We start from the raw sequence: 22,505 nt of genomic DNA, 5'->3' as shown, positions 1-22,505 counted from the left end.
ACGAGAGGGTAACGCCTCACTCGTGTGAATGTTACCTCGAGGAGTAGACTCGACATGCAGGAGAAGCGACGCGCCGAGCTAACTCCAAGTGGTAAACGCAGTTTGGTTCAGCCCCAGGACTCGAACTAAACTTTGTTTGTCACCGGCGTTGCTCTGTTGTCTCTTCGTGCGGTGGCGCCTTATTCTCCTTCGCACCATGAACGACAACCCGTCGCATCGGTTACGTCGTTATTATCGTATCGAACACCTCGAGACACATTTACCGACAAATACGCGCCAGGCATACGAGATCAGCCACGAAATTTCATGACTACTAAATCGTGGAGACGAACTTTGCCAACGAGCGACCAAATTTTCGATTTTCTTCTTTGGTGACGTCGAGAATCCTCATCGTTATTACCACTGTTTACATACCATCATTTCGTCAACTGTTCATGCAAAAGTTAAAGCGGAAAAGTTAATTTTTATGGGCCATCGGATGTATTTTGGATCAGCTTCATATTTGTATCCACAAGCGGCGTCGCAGCGATACGAACGCCTGATATTAGCCACCGTCTAGCTCCAACACGATGTCGCTAAGAAATTTTATTTATTTTTTTTTATATACATAGTAGAAAAGATATTAGCCGAGGTTGGCTGCTGGTGCTGTAGCTGGGGGATGCTGGTCTAGAGCTTGGTGAAAATTGAAACATGTTGTCGACTTTGCTCGATGCCGAAGCTTGAACGGGGTAGTTTTAGCCCTATCTCAACTCGCCACTCCTCTACTCCTGCGATTTTTAGATCGAAAAGTCAAATCCGTTCGTCTGCCGTACACTGTACCCGGATGAAAAAATAGAAATACCGAAAAGATAAATAACGTCCCGCAGTCTCAGTGGCCGACGCTTACCAATTTACGAATCTCTAAAGCAGAAGTGTAGAATATTTTTTAATGATGGTTATAGTTCGTTTACAGTTTATCAACATTGAAAGAATTGTGGGGGAAATTTATTTTTGGTTTGAACGAAAATTATTGGTTGTCCTGACCGTTTGATTACAGTCATCTAGCATCTGGAAACTTTTAATTCCAGTAGCATCCGCTGTGTAAATAGTAATTAAGCAAAGAAAAAAATTCGCGAAAGGTTTTTTTTACTAAAAATCCTGCTAGTAAAATTAAAATCGTTTTGCTCAAACGCTGGCGTTGGAAACGTACGAATGAGACAGTTTCATCGCCGTCTGCAGGGCATACAAATAAAGAGTATTCACCCAGCTCTAAATTAAAAGCGAGGGACTTTCGATGTTTAAACCAAACTCGAGGGGCGTGTGGAACAAATAACCTAAAACGACAAATTTCGTTTCTATACAGACGATGTGTGTATGCGTGTGTTCAAGAGCTCATATCTGAACGGGTATGCTTCAATTAATCGCTAACTCTATTTGTTTACTGGGACGAAAGATCCTGGAGCTGTGCAGGATTCTTTGCCTGTACGAAACAATCCAGACTTCGGATTAATTGAATTACTAATAAGTAATAACTCGGAGCATCAGAGCGGATCTCATTTTTGATTTCATCAATTTTGACCAATTCCCCAACGGCGTTGAGGATAATCATTATCGATTTTACTATGTTTAGAATTTGATTCAATCGTAAAATTACCCGAGTTGATGAAAATAGTATTCTACTATCCTCGGAGATATTGTTGGACGTGTTCTTTTGGTTCATTTTTGAAGGCGGAATTTTAATCTGGCTGCAAAAAGTTTTTGGCACATTTACTTAAAGATAAATTTTGTTTAAGATTAAGCATAAGTTCGTTATTATGTATTTTAAATACTGCAATTTGAGAACGCGATATGATAAGGATTTCAGATGAGATTCAAAATTTACCTTGAGGTTTGAATTTCATTTCAAGCTTTATTTGAATTTTCTAGGACACGCCATCTTCGGCTTATATTGTACCATATAACTCGTTAAAAATATCTAAAACACATTTCTTTCTGTGATTTTGAACCTAATTCGCAAAGAATTTTTATAAGTTGGCGATTTTTTTATACAATCAGAACAAATATGCATTTGAAGAGAATCGATTTTATTTGAATCTGATATTTGATTGTATTATATCATCAATTTGTACGACTGCGAAAGTTTAATTGGAATAGATTGAAAATTTCGCTTTGAGTAACGAAATTTCTCAAATAAAAATGATATCGAAAAACTGGCTTGTAATTCCGATTGATGATCGAGTTTTCGCAAATCAAAAATCGATTCAAGCCGACGTATCAGATATGCATTAAATATTTCATCAACTTATTTATTTCTCTGCGGCTGTTAGGGAATGAAGTTTTAATTTTTCACTACTTCCACTCCCTCCCGGCAGTTTTGATTAAGCAAATTGCTCCTTATCGGTATAAAAAAATGAGTATCTGGGTTTGGCGCGCCTTTCGTTTGCGGTATTTGGATGTAGGAGACGACGACGGTAGGGAGTGGCTGCAGCCGGCGATTGTGAAGACCAATTTGTCAGAAACTCTCCTCTCTGGAAGCGCACAATAAAAATGGCAACAAAAGAGACGGAAGTTGTATCGGTGGAGGAAATTCGGGATACAGACTCTTGCGGTAGTCAGTCGGTTGCACGAGGCAGTCGGGATAAAAGTTCATTCTAAAATAAATGCAATTCAACTATCCCTCTCTATTTCCCCCCCCCCCCTGACTCTCTCTCTCTCCTCTCTCTCTCTCTCTCTCTCTCTCTCTCGCTCTCTCCCTTCCTACGTTTTGCTATCTGCCCGACGGAATATCTCGTGCTAAATGAAACGGACAAATTCCTGCGAGCGGCGGGCGCCCATGAGGGCGATGGACGCTGCGTCCGCGACGCTTTCCTGGACAATGGGCACGGTCCGTCGAAATAAAGGGAACACGTTGTTCGGGAAAAATATTTTTTTTCATCATCGACATCCCCGCGAGACTTGCTGCACGCGTGTCGTTATTCCGAACGAATGAAATCCCCCGACGTGGCGCTTCCGGGACTTTTCGAGCATCTCCAGGGTTCCTTTATTTTGAGATGCAGTCAAAATTCCTCCGTCCGCGTGGTTCTCGTTCATGATGGAAATCAGCGAATTAAATGGAAAGTAATTTTCACTGGGTAGGTGGAAATTAGTCTTCTTCCCAGCCCATGCGAAGCCGATTTTAATTAAACGAGAGCTTTGATATTAATTTTTATTATCTTCATTATCTTTTTATTTTTTGCGAAATATATATGTGCGTGTATGTGTGTGCGCGCGCATGGGGGAAAAATTATGCAGAGTCGAGAGAACGTAAGCTTAATCCAAATTCGTGTATACCTCGAAGTACTCGGTTGAGGCCGTATAGCAACGACGAAATGCCAATTTCATAGGGGCCGATTTTAAGCGGAATAATTTGTGCTTTATGAACCGGATTATATCGCCCAGTAATACTTATATACTGTGAAGTGACAAATTCTGGGATACGAGCACGTTGCACGAAATTTTAGTATCGTTATTCATCAAATCGAGGCAACTGCATCCATTTTCGAAACACTGTTTCTATCCCGGAAAATCTCGTCCACTGGTTGTTCAACGGGCAATTTCATTTACTACTTGATTTTTTCATCACGATTTTGTATTCTTACACCTCTGTTCTTTTGAACAGGATTTTTTTATCTATCGTTACTACGTTAAATTTTGTTGAACATCTTTCATAATCAGTTGTTTAAATTTTCCCTAACGTCATAAATGATTTGATGTGTTACGTCCTCCAGACCTCAGATTCTTTTCCCACAATCACACTAAAATTATATACCAAACTATGTCGGACCAATACTGAAATTCGCAGTGATCATTTAATTCACACCATTAACTAGTTATCGAAAACCTGATCTAGGCTCTTGACGACATAAAGATGACAATTTCATGAGACAGAAAATACGGAGAATCGTACAGAAGTATAAAAAATCGCGACAGAAAACAGAAGCAATTACCCGATACACGAACGGTATCTTCGAAACAGTAAATCCATCCATTTTTTTTGGAATTCAGTTTGGGCTCTTCGCATTTCGGTTGAAGGCGGTTCGAACAAGGATTATGCAAGCTTGAATAGTCAGGGTGTATTCGCTGGGAAATTGGCTGGAAAATCTTACCTTCAACCTTTTTCTATCCTGATTCTCGGCCAATATCGCTAGTCAAAGAAGCTGCACGCGTCGCGGTTCTCACTGGCGCTCGTTTAGAAACCGGTCCAGTCTGGCTATCATGCACGGCCACGGAAAGCCGATCGGAGGATTTAACATTGCCGGGATGCCGGTAGGTATTTGCTTAATAAAATGCGTCCAAGAAAGGCCGGCAAGACGGGCAAACGGTCCGCTGCTCGGCGAAAAAGCAGCAGGAATCTCTTTACGATACGAGCTTCGCGTTATGCCGCCATGCTGCTTTTAGGATATTTCATCTTAAATTCAACCGCTGCAGCTTTACTTGCACCCTCTACATCTCGAATAAATCTAATCTCCCATAGATTTCGTCCCGGACTGGAGAAGCTGCCGACCGGAAGTCAGCGCGAATCCAAACCGTTTTGCGGCTTCTGCGGATTACGTTTGGAAATTTCACCGAAGAGATTGATACTTTCTAAGATTCGACGGAGCTTCGATCCCTTTGACGAAAACGATCTTTGATTTTCAATAAATATCCGTCAACGTTTTTTGCAAAGTAACAATTGCTCATTGTCAATATTTTCCGAATCTTGCAAGTTTCGTTTTCGTACCTTGAATAATATCGAATTTATTTGTTGTATTAATGTGGTAGACTTTAAATGCTTTTAAAAGTTTAGCACCACTTTCAAACAGGTGTACTAAATTTTTGTAAAATCTTGACAATCGCTTTGTAACATTAATTTTATTCGACTTTATTTTTTCTTGCACAACTTTGTCACCTCCTGTTTGTTGCAACTGTGAGTTGGATCGATTCGACGGTTTGCTTTTCGACTGAAGACGAAATCTTCATTTAATATGCACTTATTTTTGGATTCAAATTCGCTTTAAAACTAACTAAATTACACATTAGAAAATGTATTTGGCCAATTCTAAATTTTCTTAATGAATAAAGTGAATTTCGGGATGTATACAAAGTCTCGCTGTACTCTGTATTCCTTTTTTTTTGAATCTTCTTATTGCCACTTGAAATTTGCACACTTTTTCGCACAATTTCATAACATCTACTGTACAGACGCATATTTTCGCGGGTTATATCCACTTGGTAATTGGACCGTTTTCCCAGACGAAATAATCATTTCTTATTGCTCGTAATAAAGAGAGCCAGCACACCTACCTTGTGGGTGGGAATAAAATTTGACGCAATGATAAAAACCTGTTTTTTTATGCCTGCAGTCACATGTCGCCATTTTTACTTTCCAAATTAAGGGGGGTAGGGGAGGACTCTAACGAAACCATTTGCAGGGTACTTCACGGATTTATGTTTACCATAAAAGGGGACCCCAAACGTTGTTATATACCGTAACTAATTCGACATTTTATTTCTCCTCTCAAAATAGATGAAATAAATTGTAAATTAATAAATTCATTTACATTGTTATAGATCCACTTCTTTCTGTTTCATGTGTTCATTTGCTCTTGTGAATTATAATTATTATAATTTCTTTTTTTATAATTCGATTTTCAGAAGTGGATCGGATATATTTGCTCCCATTCACTGCATAATATATCATTCACTGGAACGAATTTTTTTTTGTTTTTTTGGCCTTATTTTCTCGACTTATCGTCTGTCAATGATCTCAAAAATCTTAATTATCATCGCAACAGAGAAAAGAATTTTCGCCTTAACCTCCACCATTTGTTCATCTTAAGATATTTTATCTGTTCTGTAGCGGACGGGATATTAGTTGAGATTTCGGAACGATCGCAAAGCAGCCTGAGCTCTTGAATATTCAACTCGTTACAGGCTACATTCATGACGGGGCGTAACTCGACAACAAATAGAACAAAAATTAAAGCCACTCGCACTTCGTTATTTCGGCAACGCCGTCAATGTCTCGTTGATCATTGCTTTTGTAGGCTTGGGCGCAGATTTCGAGGGAATTACCGATCGATTAATAAATTTGTGATTATTCATCATTGTCTGTCCACGTCGATTGCTGTGCATTTTGTTTAGAACTTGGAATATTTTCAGAATTGATTTCCCTACTTTAATTATCTCTCTCCGCTTGAAGATACTCAAAATTTGTAGTTCTTCACGCGACTAAAAGGTATTAATAATTTTCTTCCCGTACAAAAATATCAAGCTATAGTTTTAGTGAAAAATCAACGTTTGGTGAATTTTACCGCGTAAAAAGTTGTTAGAATTTTCAGCTATAAGTTTTGCTTTAACCGAGCCGTAAGTGATCGCTGAATAATCATGACCACTTTTTGACGTAATTAATAGTTGCATAAAAATTTAATTTTATCAATTCAAAATTGATTTTTAGGTTTACGAAAAATCTATATTTTTTAGTAAACTTTGACAAAGTTGATTACAGATCGTAAGATGTGTCGTGATATTACAAATTGTGTGAATATTTGTTTACGTTTCGTGACCAAGAATTATTTAATCGATCTCTTCAAGCGTAACAATAATTTTAAAATTGATAGATTTTATTGAGCTTTGTAAAAGTTTGAAGAGTCGACAAAAAGCTGCAGCACACCATGACGGGGTGGATAACCTTGTGAATAGCGCGTAGAGAGAGTCGGAAAGAAATAGAAGAGAGAAAGGAGATAGGAAGAAAAAAGTGAATACAACGTGATGAGCGCGGAACAATCCAATCTTGTATTGGGCCATTTTTTATTCACGATTTGATTTGGTGCGGCAGATTGACGTGTAGCGTAAACGTCAGCCTATTAAAATTATGTTGCGGGATATGAAACAATACCTACACCGATAGGTTGACTACTGAGAAGACCGAATCGGCGAAGTAATTCCGTCCTGAATAGAAAAGTCAAATCAATAAATTAAGGGATCGAATACGGAACGGCGTATTGTTTAAGAATTTTTGCCTCTATTTCTCCTTTATCTTTTTTGTCCGTCTGATTCGATGGCCGACGTCAAATGTCGCCGCTCTGCACCGATCGCATCTCTAAAGGCTAACCGATTTCCAATTTCCCAATATTTACGACACCGCGCGCGTCTTTTCCAATTGAGATTTTCCATCTCCTTTTCTATCCGCAACATTTATCTTGCGTATATTCCCCGTCTATTCATTGAAACAGACGACGAAACATTTTTCAAACTTAATCAAACCTTATATACGTTACAATATCGAGCTAAAATGAAATGGCAGAGAAGACAAAAAATCGTTGATATGATTTTTAGAAGAAAAATAACCGACTATTCAAAATAGAAACACGCCTTTTTTTTCGCTCAGAAAATGTTGCCGTAAATTGAATTTCGTTCTCGGAACACGGTGTTTGAATGTTCTCACTATAATCTTTGTTTGAATCACGGAATTTTTCTGCAAGTGTATTACTTGTCGCTCTTCTTTGAGAATGATACAAACTTGTCTCCAAACACGGGAAGAATCAATAAGTGAAATAAAAGTATGTCTAACAATTGTTCAATGGATGGAAAGATGTAAGTTTGGTTTTCTAATCTCGAGGAGATATTCCCATGATTTCGTGTTGCGTCAATGAGTATGCAGTTGTTTTAGATTTAATATAAGGCTTCAGAGTATCTATAACTGTAATCAGTTTATCTATTCTATAGAATCGAAGCCTGCGTGTTTGAATATTCTGTCAACATCCCTATCCGAGTCGTACGATTTCACTGCGCGTTCATAAAACAGGTATCGACACGCATGAGGTTTTGGTGGAGAGAAAAGTCCTTCGAGGAATGTGACAAACCATTTAAGGGGCGTGAAGCGGATGTCTTGGATCGAAAATTCTATGCGAGCGCGAGCCATCTACTGTAACAGAATTTTTCGTCCTCTCTTGTAGTGGAAGATTTTTCTTGGAACGGTGAAAAGTGTTCACAGTATTTTTTTTCACTCTCTCTCATTCTCTCTCTCTCTTTTCTTACTATCCATTTTTTCACCCTCTCAAGTAGTCGCCAAGTATTTATATATTCCGTGGCAGCCGTCACGGATAGGTGTCTTTTTTTTACGAGGAATTTAAGTTTCCTTCATTCCTCCCGTGTTTCGATTTCGTGATGAACATTGATGTCAAGGGATTATAATCATAAGTGCGCAAACCCCAACCCGTACAGTCGAGGTAGGCGAATTAATTACTATTGGTAAACCGTCATACACGTCAATGTTGTCGACTAGTGACTGGGGGGTCTACTTTAGCCTACTCTGGTTCAAACGGCGGATTCTATTCGCTGGCGATGTCATCAACAATGAAATTTAAATCAATTCTATTCGCCCCTCGCGCCGCTCACCGCCCAAGTTCAGCGCTGTAACGACGTTACGCGAGTTATAAAACCGTCGGGGGGAGGTTAAACGTGGGATGAACGTTGGTTGGAAGGTGCGCGTAGAAGCGCAACACACGTGCCGGGATGATGAAAGCATGCAAATAGATCCCGAAGAGTGACTGCAAGCAATCCGACAAAGTTGTGCGTTGGCTATTGTTAATCTCGGTTTCATCCCCGTTCACCATTAACAAACAGTCGACTTGAAGACGCCGGGCATTTTCGGCTCGGTTGGTCAGGAGGCAAGGGCTCCGGGAGAGTTACGAGGTACAAGAGAGTCCATTTCCTGACAATAAGTAAAAGACAGAAGGAGATGAAACAATGAGAGTTCAGGTCGGGCGACAATGGGAAACGGACAAAGATCTAGGAAACCCCATACCTTCGTTCCTACCACCGAGAGCGCTTACTCTCGAGTTAAGTCGAGACGCGAAGCGACGTATCCCGCGCCCCGCAAGATCCCCTGGCTCCTAAATGGACACCATCAACAATAGTGTTGATACCCCCAAAGAGGTCTTACGTGCCGCCATAAACTCAAGACAAATGGCGTTTGAGCAAGACACGGACTGGTACACTGGATGGGATATAAAAGCCTGGCATGACCATCCCGTCCTATCACTGATCGCTATATTTTCCCAATCCTTGTCCATTGACCGCGGCCCACGTCGCACGTGTGCGGACCGGTACCATTTAAGAAGACACGTACCTCGCTAGTTTTACGTGACGCGCGGAACTTCTAACGAGAACGAATACCCTTACACGTAAAAGTGATCCTGGAATATCGCTCTCCTCGGTACTGGGTCAACCTGTTTTATTGCGGAACATAGCATTGGACTGCACTTCGGACCGTTAGGTTGTTGGTTTATTCCGGATTAAATACCGGCAGACATCTGTTCTGGTTAATGATAACTGTAACACTGATTTCGCACTCACGATCAGTTTGAATTTTTGGATATTAAGTAAGGTTAACGCTCCAGTGACGAAACTAAACGAAATCTCTGAAATAGATGCGGTGCCGGTTCTTCGGTAGAATTAACACGTGATATAATATGACGCCGTTGTGTCAGTACTAAAAATAGATCATGTTCGGGGTTCCATCAACGTTGTAACAGAAATTTGAAATGTTTGGTCTGCAATGATCTGTTGCCACTTCAACTGTGCCGAAAGCAAGTTTGGAATGTCCGATCGTTAATTTTCAGTAACTGTTTTGAAAAGTAAGATCCTTGGGATTTTGAATGAGGATTGGGCTCGACAGAAAGAAAGTTAATAATACTTGCAAAAGAGTAGGATAATATTTGAATCATAAGAATCAAGAATATAAATAGCAAAACAGCAGAAGTGTTATAAATTTATATCCACTCCTACTGCAGAGACACGATCGTTTATATTCGGAGACTAGAATTTCGTTCGAATCCGATTTCCAATCGCACTTTTTAAATCGACTACACTTTTCTCGTCACCGTCCTCCGCTTCCTTCTCGGCGTCGTCGTCCCGTCAGCATTGGAGGGAAACGAGCTGGGTGAGAGCAAGTGAGATGAAGAGAAAGAGAGCGAGCGAAGGAGAGTGTGACGTTGGAATTGGATGTTAACACACGACCTCGCGTCAGGCAATGTCAGCCAACGTGAGACGCAGCCCTTTTGGAGGAGAGGGTCAGGGTGCCGGCGCTCTGATTGAACAGTGACGGATCGTCGGGCGATGTCCCTTTTGAATAATATCACCGTTCGCTTATTCTCTGGGCTTAAGATCAGGATTCTCGCCCTCTCGCCGAAGGCGTATTTCCCTGCCTTCCAACTCTCGCCTCGTTCCCGAAGGAGGGATAGGAGCAGCCGTACCCTCTGCGGTCCATTGTACAGGGGTACGTTACCGTTGCAGATTGAATTTCGCTTCTGTTGCTCTTTTTCACGCATGGCCTAAGCCTCTGCGTGTCGGACCACCTATTTCCTCATTTTTTTTCCCCACCTCACCGCTTCACCCTTCACCGTCGACCCGGTTTCCCGGAGAAATCCGGGATTAGTTCTTGTACTTGGGATGAGTATGACCTAAAGCTCAATCATCGTTTCACATATGAATCTTGCCTGTTATCGACAATCACCAGCAATCAACGGAAACATTACGATTTTTCAAATGGTCGTTCAACTCTGATTTACTTCGATGATTTCAAGTCCGACATGGAAATCCTGATACTGACATTGTTTTGGAACCTCGAAGGTTGGATGGATATTGCAATAAAATTTGGCCCTTTGAACACTTCCAACGCCCTGACAGTTGGTTATATGAAAGGTGTCACAATTGACTCTGGTCTCCCTCGACACTTGTAAAATGGGTCATGGCGTAAACAGCTAGGGTGGTCGCACTCCCCGCAGGCTTTGCCTGTTCACCAGTGTAACTCGATGGAAAAACGTCGTTGAAGAGTGATATAACGGAAATTAGAACATGACGTGTTTTCAGGCTTACCATGCCGCGATAACCAGATTTTCGGGCTGATCGGATTTTCTTTACTCTTGCCAAAGATATTTTCTGAATTCGGGTTTCTCTCGTTTTTCGAACAGGCAATAGCCTGGTTTGTATTGTTCTCTTTCACCGTTTCACGAAAAAATAACGTATCTTTTCGGAATGTAATACAACGATGTATTTTTGAGAAAAATATTTATTTCGCAACGTTAGGTTTGTCTGCGGTGTTGCAAACCCTAATAGAGCAAAATATAGTCATATTTCGCAAACTCATTTCCGCGAAAGTCATTCTAAAATTGCAAATAACTATTGCTAATTAGAATATTGTGCTTTACTGGGAATTTATAAATCTGAGATTTTTACCGTCCAGCGGGCCTTGGTTTTGCAGAAATCGTTTCGTTCCTAGACAGATCGCTTTGACAGAGTTAATTTCTATAGAAAAATTGTTTCACGTAGCCCAGTTTTACAGAGTTCACGGCGATCGTTGATTCGGTTCAAAAATCATTCTTTAGAATTGGATAGCGTAGAAATGTTTTTTTGTAGAGAGGATGTCTGTAAACAAGTTTCTTTTACGTTGTTTTCCTTTTCTCCTTTATCCAACCTTCAAAGCGAATTTCATCGTCTGCGTCGTTGATAGTTGTCTGAGAGGTATCGATCAAAGGCAGGTCATGTCTGGCCTGCACAAATAATTTCAATATCAAGAGTTATGGGTGTAAAGATATTTTCTCTCGTTTCTTGTTTCGTTTTCTTTTTTGCTCGATTTTGTTTATTTTTTACTTTTTTTTGTCACTGATTCGTTTGTTCCTTATCGAGATACCGCGAGCTGGAGACGCGTTCCGCCGCGACGTTTCGACGTCCTCTGATTTCGTATTCTTATATTCGTCCCCGTGACTTTTTCATTTTCGCACAAAGCCGGTATCTCGGTCCATCTGCAGCGAAGAGTTTTTCCTGCGAGCGCCAATATTTCCTTGAGAACATCTCACTCGGTCGAACGTTGCGCGGCAGAGTTTGGTCCTCGGAGGCGCAGGAGGGTTGAAGCAAGAGCGAAAAAGCAGAGGAGAGCAAAGAAAAGAGTAGAAAAGGAAGAGTGTAAGAAAAAAAATTTCCCAATCTCTGATAGCGCGGAATGGTTGCTGGCAGGAGGATGAGAAGAGAAAGTGAGCGAAGGATGAAGGGGGGAGCTTATGATTGGTTCATTTGATTTGCATTGAAATTGTAATCATCCGACACATGGGGCACCGGGCTAACACCGTCAGCTGTAAGGTCTCCTCTCCTCGGTCATATCCCGGAGTTTGGGAATCACTTTCGGAGGTGTGAGGGTGGAATTTTGAGTCGGAACGAGCATCTGGGATACGTGTAATAGTGCGTAAAAGTGGGCTGACTCTACCGAATAGAGGCTCGAGATGACGCGTGAAATAATCTCGGGATTGGAAAGATTTGAATAAACGGTACCTACATACGGCTGGCATGATTCGCGGCCCCGCAAAAGCGACGCCCATATCGCATTGCACCGAAGGCGATATTTACCGGATATCCGGAAACCGAAAAATTCCTCACCGGCGCTTCGACGTTTTCCTTTATCTGGAAAAATCCCCCTCTCCGCCATTTTCTTCCCTCCTGCCTCCGCTCCAGAAAAACGAAGATCGTGGATACAAGGGGCGTGTGAATATTTCATGGAAACGTTTTTGTGCAGGTAGACTGATCCCTCAGCCTGCGGCGGTTGGTGCAGTTTACCTCTGGCTTTTACCAGCCTTACTTTGCGCCTCGATCGAGCTACGAAATTCCTGGATTTACCCTCTTTGAACTCATTGTTTGTGTTCGGCGCCCTTTTTTCTTTTTCTCTTCTTTTTACCCCGTTACCTCGCTCTCACGCAAATAAATCTAACGCTACAACGCACTGCAGAGTCGGGACAAACTTTGATCAACGCAATCCCTACTCCGATCCCACCCAACTGACACCAGAAAATCAAATTTTACGACAAGCTCGAAGAGTGTCGCGATTTTAAACTGCTTTGCTACAAACACTGCGAAAATCGTTCAATTCGCGTATTCGAAATGTTACAAGCAGGCTTTGACCTTCTGGGCGCCAATTATATCGATAAACAGTTTTTTGTTACGAAAATAGAATGATTCATGTAACTGACAAGAGTGAGTATATTTTTTCGAAAATGTACAGCCTGTGACACTTTTTACTTTGCTCTTCAACTGGTTCGTTAGTTAAGCTTTATTGATAAATGTAATTTTTAGCGGTGTTCAATTTTGAACTTGTTGACAAACGCACTTGCTGTTTTTTTTTTATTGCTGGTTTCTCGAATCAAAATACACAACGGCTGCTTTCAGTACGAACGGGGTTCTGTTGATGACCTGTTATCATCGTTTGGTGAGTCAGATATTTCAGGCTTTAACGTGATATTTTTATTTTGCATTGTTGTTATTTGCATCAGTGTTCGTTTTATCAGCTTTGATGGTGGCTATGAGCCTGCTTAATGTACATACGTAATGGTCGCTGCGCGCTGAAATAAAACTAGTCAAGTTTTGGAGAGGCTGCAAATAAGTTGAGCCTGCGAAAATAATCCGATATTCATTCAAAATGTAATATCTCTATAAAAAACAGAAGGAAAAAATCAATTACAGAGTACTGTTCGCAAACAACTGCATATTGTTGTTATATCACAATCCACTATTTTTAAAAGCACATTCTTTTGTGTTTTATTCATTTCTATCGAAGCACCGAATGATGTATGAATAATAGTTAATCCGGTACGTTGCCGCTGGCGAATAGAAGTTATTCGAATTTACCCGGCACGAAACTTTCTTTCTCGTCAATCCGTGTAACGTCATGGCTTGACTGATCGTAAAATAACGTTGAAAATAATGGTGATTGAAAAGTGAGGCCCGGATTGAGGGAAAATTGGGCAGAATCACGAGGATCGATAACGGTACCGGACAATTCAAAGCAGAAAGTGTCAGCGAAATTGCACGAATTGCATAATGGGTAAGATGGACGGGAGCCAGTGATGCGGTGAAATTGGACGACGGTGGAAACGTAGTTGCAGATACATAAGGAACATTTCACAAAGTTATCGGTTTATTTTTCGAATGCAAATAACCGGAATAATCCATATTTTATGCCGGGATGATACCCACCTCTTCTTCTTCAACTAGGCTTGCTGAACAAAGTTTATTCCAAAAGTTTTGAGAGTGAGAGAGAGAGAGAGTTAGAGCAAAGAAAAGTAAAACGAAATTCAAAGTTACGAACGAAGAAGTCGTCGTCGTCGGCGGTATCGGCAGCATCGTCGGTATATAGCTTTAATCCTTTACCGCTGACTATTATTATTATCATTACTATTAGTTTAACTTTATTTTTATTTTCTTCCAATTAACAATTATCTTAATGACTTGCGGCGTGCGTGGTTGCGATACGCGAGAGAGTCCGCCGCATGATCGTTAAAACACTTTGCAGCTACTGAAATTAAACGTAATTCTAAAGAAACCGTCAGAGTTCATTTTTTCCTGTTTTTTAATTTCCTGTCAACGCTTGCAACTAAAATTTAGGAGTGTGGGTATTTTTTAACTTCGAAAACTGAGGGAAAAAATAGAAAATTAATTGATGAGTTTTCCATTATTTTCCGAACAAAGTCTCAATCATTCAGGCCAGAGTAACAAATTGCTGTTACGTTATGAACTTGGATTCTGGTTATATCAGGTACTGTATAACGTATCGTACGGTACCGATTACTTTCCACATTTTTGAAAATGTTTTGATTATAATCATATCCTCACCAGAAAGGTTTTCCATTTAAACAAAACTACCGTATTATTTTAGGAATGAAAAATTATGGTGAGAATAACTTTGGCATTTCTAATGCGTGAACTGTGACACATACGTATTTTGAGCCGCGGATACGGTGCCTAGCGAACTGCAGTGTGCAGGATGAAAATGTGAAAAAATCGTGAGCAGCTCGGCAGATGCCTGAAATAACGCTCGACGTATTTTCTTTCAATCTTTGGGTATCTGATTGTTGGCAGAGGTACGTCGGATAAAGGGAAGGTGGGAGGCGGTAAGGTGGGAATAGTCACGTCATCTCGTAGGATAAAATGAAAAAGGCGGGGCGTATATATATATGTATATATACATATTACGTTCAAGTAGAAATCGTTCTCGGTTCTGTTGTAAAAATTCCTCTTCCAAATCATAATTCAGAATTCTTTTTTTTTCTGCTTTCAATTCGTTCACTTCGTCTTTCGCGGTTCGACGACAATCTTGACAAAGAAAAGGCCACGTTTGAATATATATTATAATCACTGCGAAACGTCATTCAAAAAGAAGAAAGGAACGGTGAAGAAAAAAAAATCAATCGTATCGCGGTTTGTTAAATCAAAAAATAGAAAAAAAAGGTCGACAATAACTTCACCGTTCTACCAGAGTCAAGGGTTGCCTCAGCAATGCGTGTGTACAGTTTTTCACAATCTTTTCGTTCCCACATTCACTACCACTCGTCTCCTCTCCTCTCCTCTATTTTACCTTATTTTACCCACCTTTCCTAACGTTGTGTAACCTAGCCTTGCATGAACCGATAACACTCCGCCTCACTTTAGGCATTGCACTCTCGTTCTTGACTTCATCTTTTTACCCTCGTAAAACGGGGCTTGCCTCGCGTTTATACAACGCGTGTTTTCAACTACGTGTTTTACTGTGCTTCAAATTACTGCTTACAAATTACACTGACTGAGCACCTTCAGATAAAATGACGAGGACAACAAACCAAAAATTCAACCGATTAGATTCATTGATTATTAAATTGCAATGGGAAAATCTTGGCCAAGTAACTTTCTTTTTTTACAGGATTTTTTCCTCGCCCTGTATCATTCTTATGTTCAACAACGATCGAACATGAACAAGGATTTTGAAAATGAAAACGGGTCAATTTTTGATAACGCTACGAACAATCAGGGGTTCATATACAGTTCACATTTTATTTCAATATTTCGCCTTTTTTGCGCTTCCGCAATCCTCGTAAATTTGGAGATATCACGTAACGAAATTTTGCGTTACCCACAATGCGTCGCGCTGTAATTGAGAGCTGTTACTACCCACGTGGGGACTAATTAACCGGATAACGGGGAGTTTTTTGCAAACGTAAACATCAAAGAGTATATTCTGTTCGAGGCCTTTGGCAAGTGCGTGCTGAGTAAAATATTCAAAGCCATACCTTACGCACGTGCGGAAATTTTCTATTTTATGAACACGTCTACGTATCACGCCGATTCGCGTCACTCAAAAAGATTATGTAGTACATGTACGCGGAACTGGTTTTTGTCACGTTGCACGGTATTAACCATTTTTTATGGGACGAAAACTGCAGCCGGGCTTCGGCGTTGAAATTGTGGCTACTCGCGCGGACCTTTCGTATACAGGGTGTTTTTTTTTTAAACTTTCCGAAAACTTTCCTATTATTCAAAATTTTTCTCCATCTTCAAAAAGTGAAAGAGTCAACCATTTTCCGTCGAAATGAAGCATCGATCTCCATGGTTCGGAAAAACTACGAATCGGATTTTTAAGGTGATCAAGCATCTCTTATTGCCCCTCAAACGCAAACAAGGAATGAAACTTTACGGAGCTTAATGTCTTGTCTCGGAAAAAAGCGGTTACATACTTCACTTTTTGAAAATTCTGCAAATTTTGTCAATATTTAAAGAATTGAATATTTTATTTGCGTTTTTGAACTCGTTTTTAAACCCGCTATCAGCTGGTTATAGTAAACATTCCACATATAAAATCACAAAGTACTCAGAAAATTTGTAAGTCGAGCAATTCACAAATGAACCCATATCAGCATTATCTTTCCCGCTCAAAACCGACCAGGTTTTGTATCAAATTTTTTTTGTGTGGCTTCTAGTTTTCGCGATATTTGCCTGGGGTGATTAAAAAAGACCACCCTGTACATTGTACACATTTTACAGATACTCAAATAGCATTATATCATAGTATATGTATGAAGTTTTCTGGATATATCCGTTGTCCATGTATATTGTATACGTTGAATTATGCGTTAGCTGAAATATATTGCTGTATTCGATGATTTCTGTATAAATTCAGCGATTTTCATACAAAGCTGACCGCTGGCTCAAATGACCGTTTATTTGTATTTTTCAACACTTTTTACGTCAAGTTACTGGTAGTGAGTAGTGAGTAGGAGAATGGCAGGAGAGTAATTCAACATTTCTTCGCGTAACTTTCGCTGAAGATATATATTCCTTATTAGAAATAAATATTTACTAATTATTGCTAATTTAATGTCATGATGTTTTGAGCGACACTGCATGAATGCGTTTTTTGTGAATTATAAGTCCGAATTTTTTTAAATATCTCGGATTGAATCAAACCTCTCCTTAAAAACTGATGTTCTATTGCCATCTGGGTAACACCTTCAAGAACGTCGAAAATTGTGCAAATAATTAGTTACAACAATTTTATTTCATAATTACTGTCAGGGTTCTCCAAGAACGCCTGTTCATTTGTGTAATTATAATTCTCGATTCTAAATTTTCTGATTCTTGCAGCATTCAATCCATTTACTTCGTTAAATACATTTTTACAGTCGAGTAGAAGAAAATATATTTCGAGTGGCCATGGTAAAAAAAAAAACAAAATAGTAACACCGAAAACTACATTTTCATCATGTATAACAGTAATGTTCATTAATGCCTCTACCTTCTGGCTACCTCGTTTTCGCTCGAAACAAAATGCGAACTCGATTCCATACGAATTATGTGACATCAACTCCCATTCTTTTCCTCGTTAACTCTTCATGTCCTTAGAGTTGATTACTATAATTACTTTTCAGGATTTTTGTATTCCATTTGCTGTTCATGTAATCTTTGTCCAACATCGCAATGGATATAATTAAATTATTATTATTATTATTATTATTATTATTATTATTATTATTATTATTATGTTCTCACACCAACTTCTTCGCCAGTCACATTCACAAAAATTTGTATAGAATCGAACACGCATTTTGTTTCGGACCGCAAACAAGTTAGCAGAACGGGAAAGGCATCAAAGAACATTGCCGTACATACCTATCCAGAACTAGATTCATGGCTACGGTAGAAAATGAAAATAGTTAAGAAACGGATGGCTTAACCACTACCGCAAATGTCCCCTCAGTGGCGACTTACGCAGAGGGTCGCAGCAACTGCGAAATAGGTTTTACCGAAGGTAGGTAGCGTAAGGGACAAGGCGGCTGTAGGTTCACCTGCAGGATTGCATTCATATTCATGTCATGTAGCAGTTGGGATATAACACGCTTTGATCAGAGCCTGTCCGAAGCATAGTCGCGCGGCAGCGGGCGGCCATGATGGTGTACAATGCACAATGTAGCTATGCACCGCTACTCGGGGACGTAATATATAACGGTCTGGCAGCTCGCTTGCATGTGTGCCGCATACATCCGCCTACATACGTCACGCTTTCGGGAACGCGGAACGTAATAGAAAAATCCTGAAAAGCACCTTTGGCCTTTTTGCTCTCATCTTATACCTACGTTGTTGTTGGTTCTAGGTTATACATACCTAAGCTCTCCGGCCGTATCGCATCGCCTCCGAAAGCTAAACTCGCCTTGGAAAAAGTCGAATGATTTTTGACCGAGAGGCATAAAATAAGAAGCTTGTATACGTTGCTTGCCGTCTGCACCCTCGGGCTTCTTGTATTTTTAGAGTCATATTTTAATACGAGCGTTTTACGTGCACACACTGCGGGGCATTATAGATGCAAGCTCGAATAAATTATTCCTCCCCCCCCCCCCCCCCCCCCACTCGCAGAGTCTCGGGGATGAGGGTGTTGGCCAGATTTATTTTTGAGTCTTTTCTGCAAAGATCGATTCGAGAACCGTCTCGCTTTTTCATTTTTAACAAGCACCCGGTATCGAACTAATTTCTGTCAATTGCAGGTAGGTCATTTAAACAAGCATCGTAGGGAAAGATTCGAAGGTTTAACGACACACCGTTTATTTTGTACTAGTAACGATTTATTTGTGACGATTTTTTTGCTGCAGTGCGACGATCGCATAAACTTGTAATAACTGGTTGTACTTTTTTTGCAATCGAGAATAATTCCAGATGATTTTTATGACGTTTCCAAAAATCTAGAATGTGGGAATTTTAAATCGGACGGAAAAGAAGCGGGTTCAAAAAAGTTTCTGTGGAGCATAATAATTTGGCTGCTAAGAGTGATTCATCCGCCGATGCATACGTTATATATCAGCTGGAAGCCATTTTGGTATTTGAAACTATGCTGACAATGGAAAATCCTAAAATAATAGAGTTGTAAAATTTGTAGCGTTTATCGAGTTATCGACATTTTTTTACAATTTCGCGCAGTTGGGGAAATTTACACAAGGGCTATATAATTTATTTTTCAGTCGAATTTTAATAAAAACGGCCTAGTTTCGTTTTCTATAATTTCGGCTGACAAATGAAGGAAAATTATGGAAGCCGGATTTGTTTTCAAGTTATCGCGAAGCTATTTTTTGGATGGGTCATCATCTTTCACGACGACAAATGAGAAAGAACTTGAAGATTCGGCGATTGTCGTCAAAAAATAAATTCTGATTGTTCACAAATGTTAAGTTTTAAATTGAACGAAAAACTTGTTCCACAATTTGTCAAATCTATTTTTCTACCCAGCCGATCGAAACGAACCGCATGTTATAAGTAGACACGAGTACTTCTGACTTGTAAGAACATGAATTGTGAAACAAAAATGCAAATCTTTCACTGGAAGATCGCCGGTAAATTATAGTTCGAAAACTACTTATTGTTAGGCAGTAGGTACCAATTCGGCATGATAAGCTAGCCGCGCGCTCGGTTTTATCGGCGCACAACATATGACTCCAGTCAAAACCAATAACAATTTATGCCTTCTGGGAATAGCAGGTGCTAGTTGAGATAATGGCTCCATGAGCACTTCGTGTGTTACAAATTGCTAAATTGCTAAATTGCTAAATTCGTAATTACACGTGGCACAGTCACGCGACTGATGATGATAAAACTTTGTAATTAGGCTCCTCGGTTTGCGTATGCCTTATCTTCGCGTTCTCTTTCAGTGATTTCGTCGCGTCGAGAACGAGGACGACGCCGCTTTGTCAGTTTGTTTTTCTGGCCAGCATGACAGCCTCTTTGGCTCTTCGGCCAAATCTAAGGAAAATAAGCAAATAGCAGTTTCGCTATCGTATCGTTCCTTTTCTCTTCCAATCCGCAACCGGCGGCGACGACGTCTGGCCACTTTGTTTCGTATTCTGAAACGCTACGTTTTTTTTGTCAGTTAAAAAAATAGTCGCAACTCCTTATTCTCTATTGATTTGTGGTCCTTCGTAGCTTTTGCACGCTTTTCTCTCTCTCTCGCTATCTGTAGTTTTTTGAAACAACTACGAAGTTTGGCTGTATTCTCTGAGTGTACCGGTTGGATAATACATCTGAACGATGATTATGCAGCCAAGTTTAAAATATCAATCTTAAGGAAGAGCTCAAGCTTCTGGTGGTTCGTCTGCGACGTGCGAATTGATAAAATCCAGAGCCAAAATCCTCTTACCTTAATTTCTGCTCCGTATGCGGTGAATTGTCTGGCGATTTGTGGTTGTTCCCAGTCTGCAACAGACGAAAAGAGAAGGATGATGATTAAGCTTTGATCAATCTCAACGTCATAAATGAACTTCACGGTTGTAAATACCTTATTCCCAATGGTAAGTGAGATGAAATTTCTACCGTTTAAAACTGCAAAATAAATTATGCAATGTGATCACTGTACATTGGAAAAATCTCGAAGTAATTCCGAACATTTTACAAGACGCGTATTCACAGCGGAGGAAGAAACGCCGTGTAGTTATAATATAAACTGAGGTAAAAGAAAATGAGCAAGACCGTGGGCTCAACACGTGTACGTAGTCAGTAGGTTACGTCGCTCTGTAAGTTCGGCGAAACTAATTAATTACCGAAAAGCAGCACCCTCTAAGCTGCCAAGTGCACGTGATTTCAAAACTAGTCTCTTGGCGCTTCTCACGTATCTGTCACTTACCGTTCAATTATCGCATCAAGTTTGACAGGTGGAATGTCCAGTTGAATTATTTTTAATTCGAGTTTTCCTTTCATCGAGAAGAAGAAAATCTGTGATATCAAATTCGACTTCTGATTTGACGAGGAAGCAGCTCTTCTTTTCTATCACTTCCTAGTTATTCGTTATAGCTGAGCTATTTGCAGACTTCTTTGTAAAACGATGATGGAATTGTTAGCCAATTAGCGAGCACGCAAAGCATAACATTGCGGCGATGATCTGCATAAAGTCACAGTTGATTCCAGAGCTCGTTATTTTTTTTTCTACAGTATTCACTCTTTATCTTAAATTCGGCTCGTAGTTTAGAGTTTAAACGGAAATCGAAATTGCTCGTTTTAGCAGAGGATTGTTTTTTTAGATTCTCACAAAATTGTAAATATAGATATAGAACAAAGTAACCCAATTTCTGCCGTTGGGTAAAGACAAGCTCTTGTCGAAGCAAGTTTTCAAATCTAAACAAACTTTCGGTGGAAAAAAAATTAACCGTCTCTCGTAACAAGACGAAACGTTTCATCCGGAATCCTTTCATCTCAACATGATTATAGTCAATACTACATCCTATAAAATGAATTTTTGTTTCAAAGAAACGATTGTTTGTGAAAAAAGTGCAAACTTAAGGAGGTTTCTATTTTTGAATTACAGTTTGAATTATCTGAAGTTGCGTACTTGCCATACAATACAGTCTTGTGAAATTATTTCAAATCCGAAGATTGCCTTTTATTTACTTCCAAGACCTAAGTTTAGAAAATTGGATAATTTCGGAAGACAAGATGAGAATACTGTAATTACGTCGAATAGAATATATTGCTGGGGCAACGGCGGGAATTCCTCGCCATGCAGAATTTCATCGGATCTCTTGAAATTTTATAATTAACAACTACGTGCGTACAGCCCGCGCTTATATATACTCGGTGGCTTGAATGGTTCTAAATGGTTAAGCCAGCGCGCTCACTTTTCACTGCGAGGCGCGTGGGGTCGAGTACCACACACAAGAGGGCAGCATTTAATTGCGAGATCTCGTCGGTTTACCTCGATTACAACGAGCGGGGTATTACGCGCTTCAGATGAGCCTAATGCCGTGCGGCGCTGGTGAAAAAGGAAAATTAGAAGGAAAGGAAGAAAGAAGAGAGCGAAAAACTTCGCTCTGGGGGCCGAAAAGCCCGCCGGAATTCGGAAGCGGCCATTTTCTATAGACACTGTAGGGCTAAACACCGGGCGTATCGCGTATCAAGCGATATCCCGCCTCCAGGCGTTAGAAGTGTCATTAACGCTCCCTGCAAGCGTTTGTAATCGCATTAATTTTCATGGGAAACGGAAAACGTTCGAGAAACTTTGGGTGAACGACTTGGTATGCTCTGCAGAGAGAGAGAGAGAGAGAGAGAGAGAGAGGGAGAGAGAGAGAGGGGGAGAGAGAGAGAGAGAGAGGGCGAGAGAGTCGATCTTCTCTCTCGCATTTACAGGCGGCGTGGCTCACGTTTAGCACTGAAGCATCTTCAGCGCGAACATCTGTTCG

The 22,505-nt window shown here is 40.2% G+C and overlaps 1 protein-coding gene across 6 annotated transcripts in view; it reads right to left on the bottom strand.

Annotated features, from left to right (window-relative positions):
- LOC107218386 (delta-sarcoglycan) overlaps nucleotides 1-22,505 on the bottom strand; it is a 169,586-nt gene that overhangs the window by 33,502 nt on the left and 113,579 nt on the right. For 2 of the 6 annotated variants that reach the window (XM_046744469.1, XM_046744472.1), the window contains exon 2: nucleotides 20,474-20,529. In XM_046744469.1, coding sequence (XP_046600425.1) covers nucleotides 20,474-20,529 — 56 coding nt within the window. Of the gene's footprint in view, nucleotides 1-20,473; nucleotides 20,530-20,611; nucleotides 20,656-20,956; nucleotides 21,454-21,781; nucleotides 22,079-22,505 lie in introns of those variants that run through there. The other 4 variants (XM_046744471.1, XM_015656239.2, XM_046744473.1 and 1 more) reach the window with 4 other exon arrangements.

The sequence above is a fragment of the Neodiprion lecontei genome, chromosome 6, assembly GCF_021901455.1.
Source record: "Neodiprion lecontei isolate iyNeoLeco1 chromosome 6, iyNeoLeco1.1, whole genome shotgun sequence".
NCBI lineage: Eukaryota > Metazoa > Arthropoda > Insecta > Hymenoptera > Diprionidae > Neodiprion > Neodiprion lecontei.
This window is presented reverse-complemented; position numbering and strand designations above follow the sequence as displayed.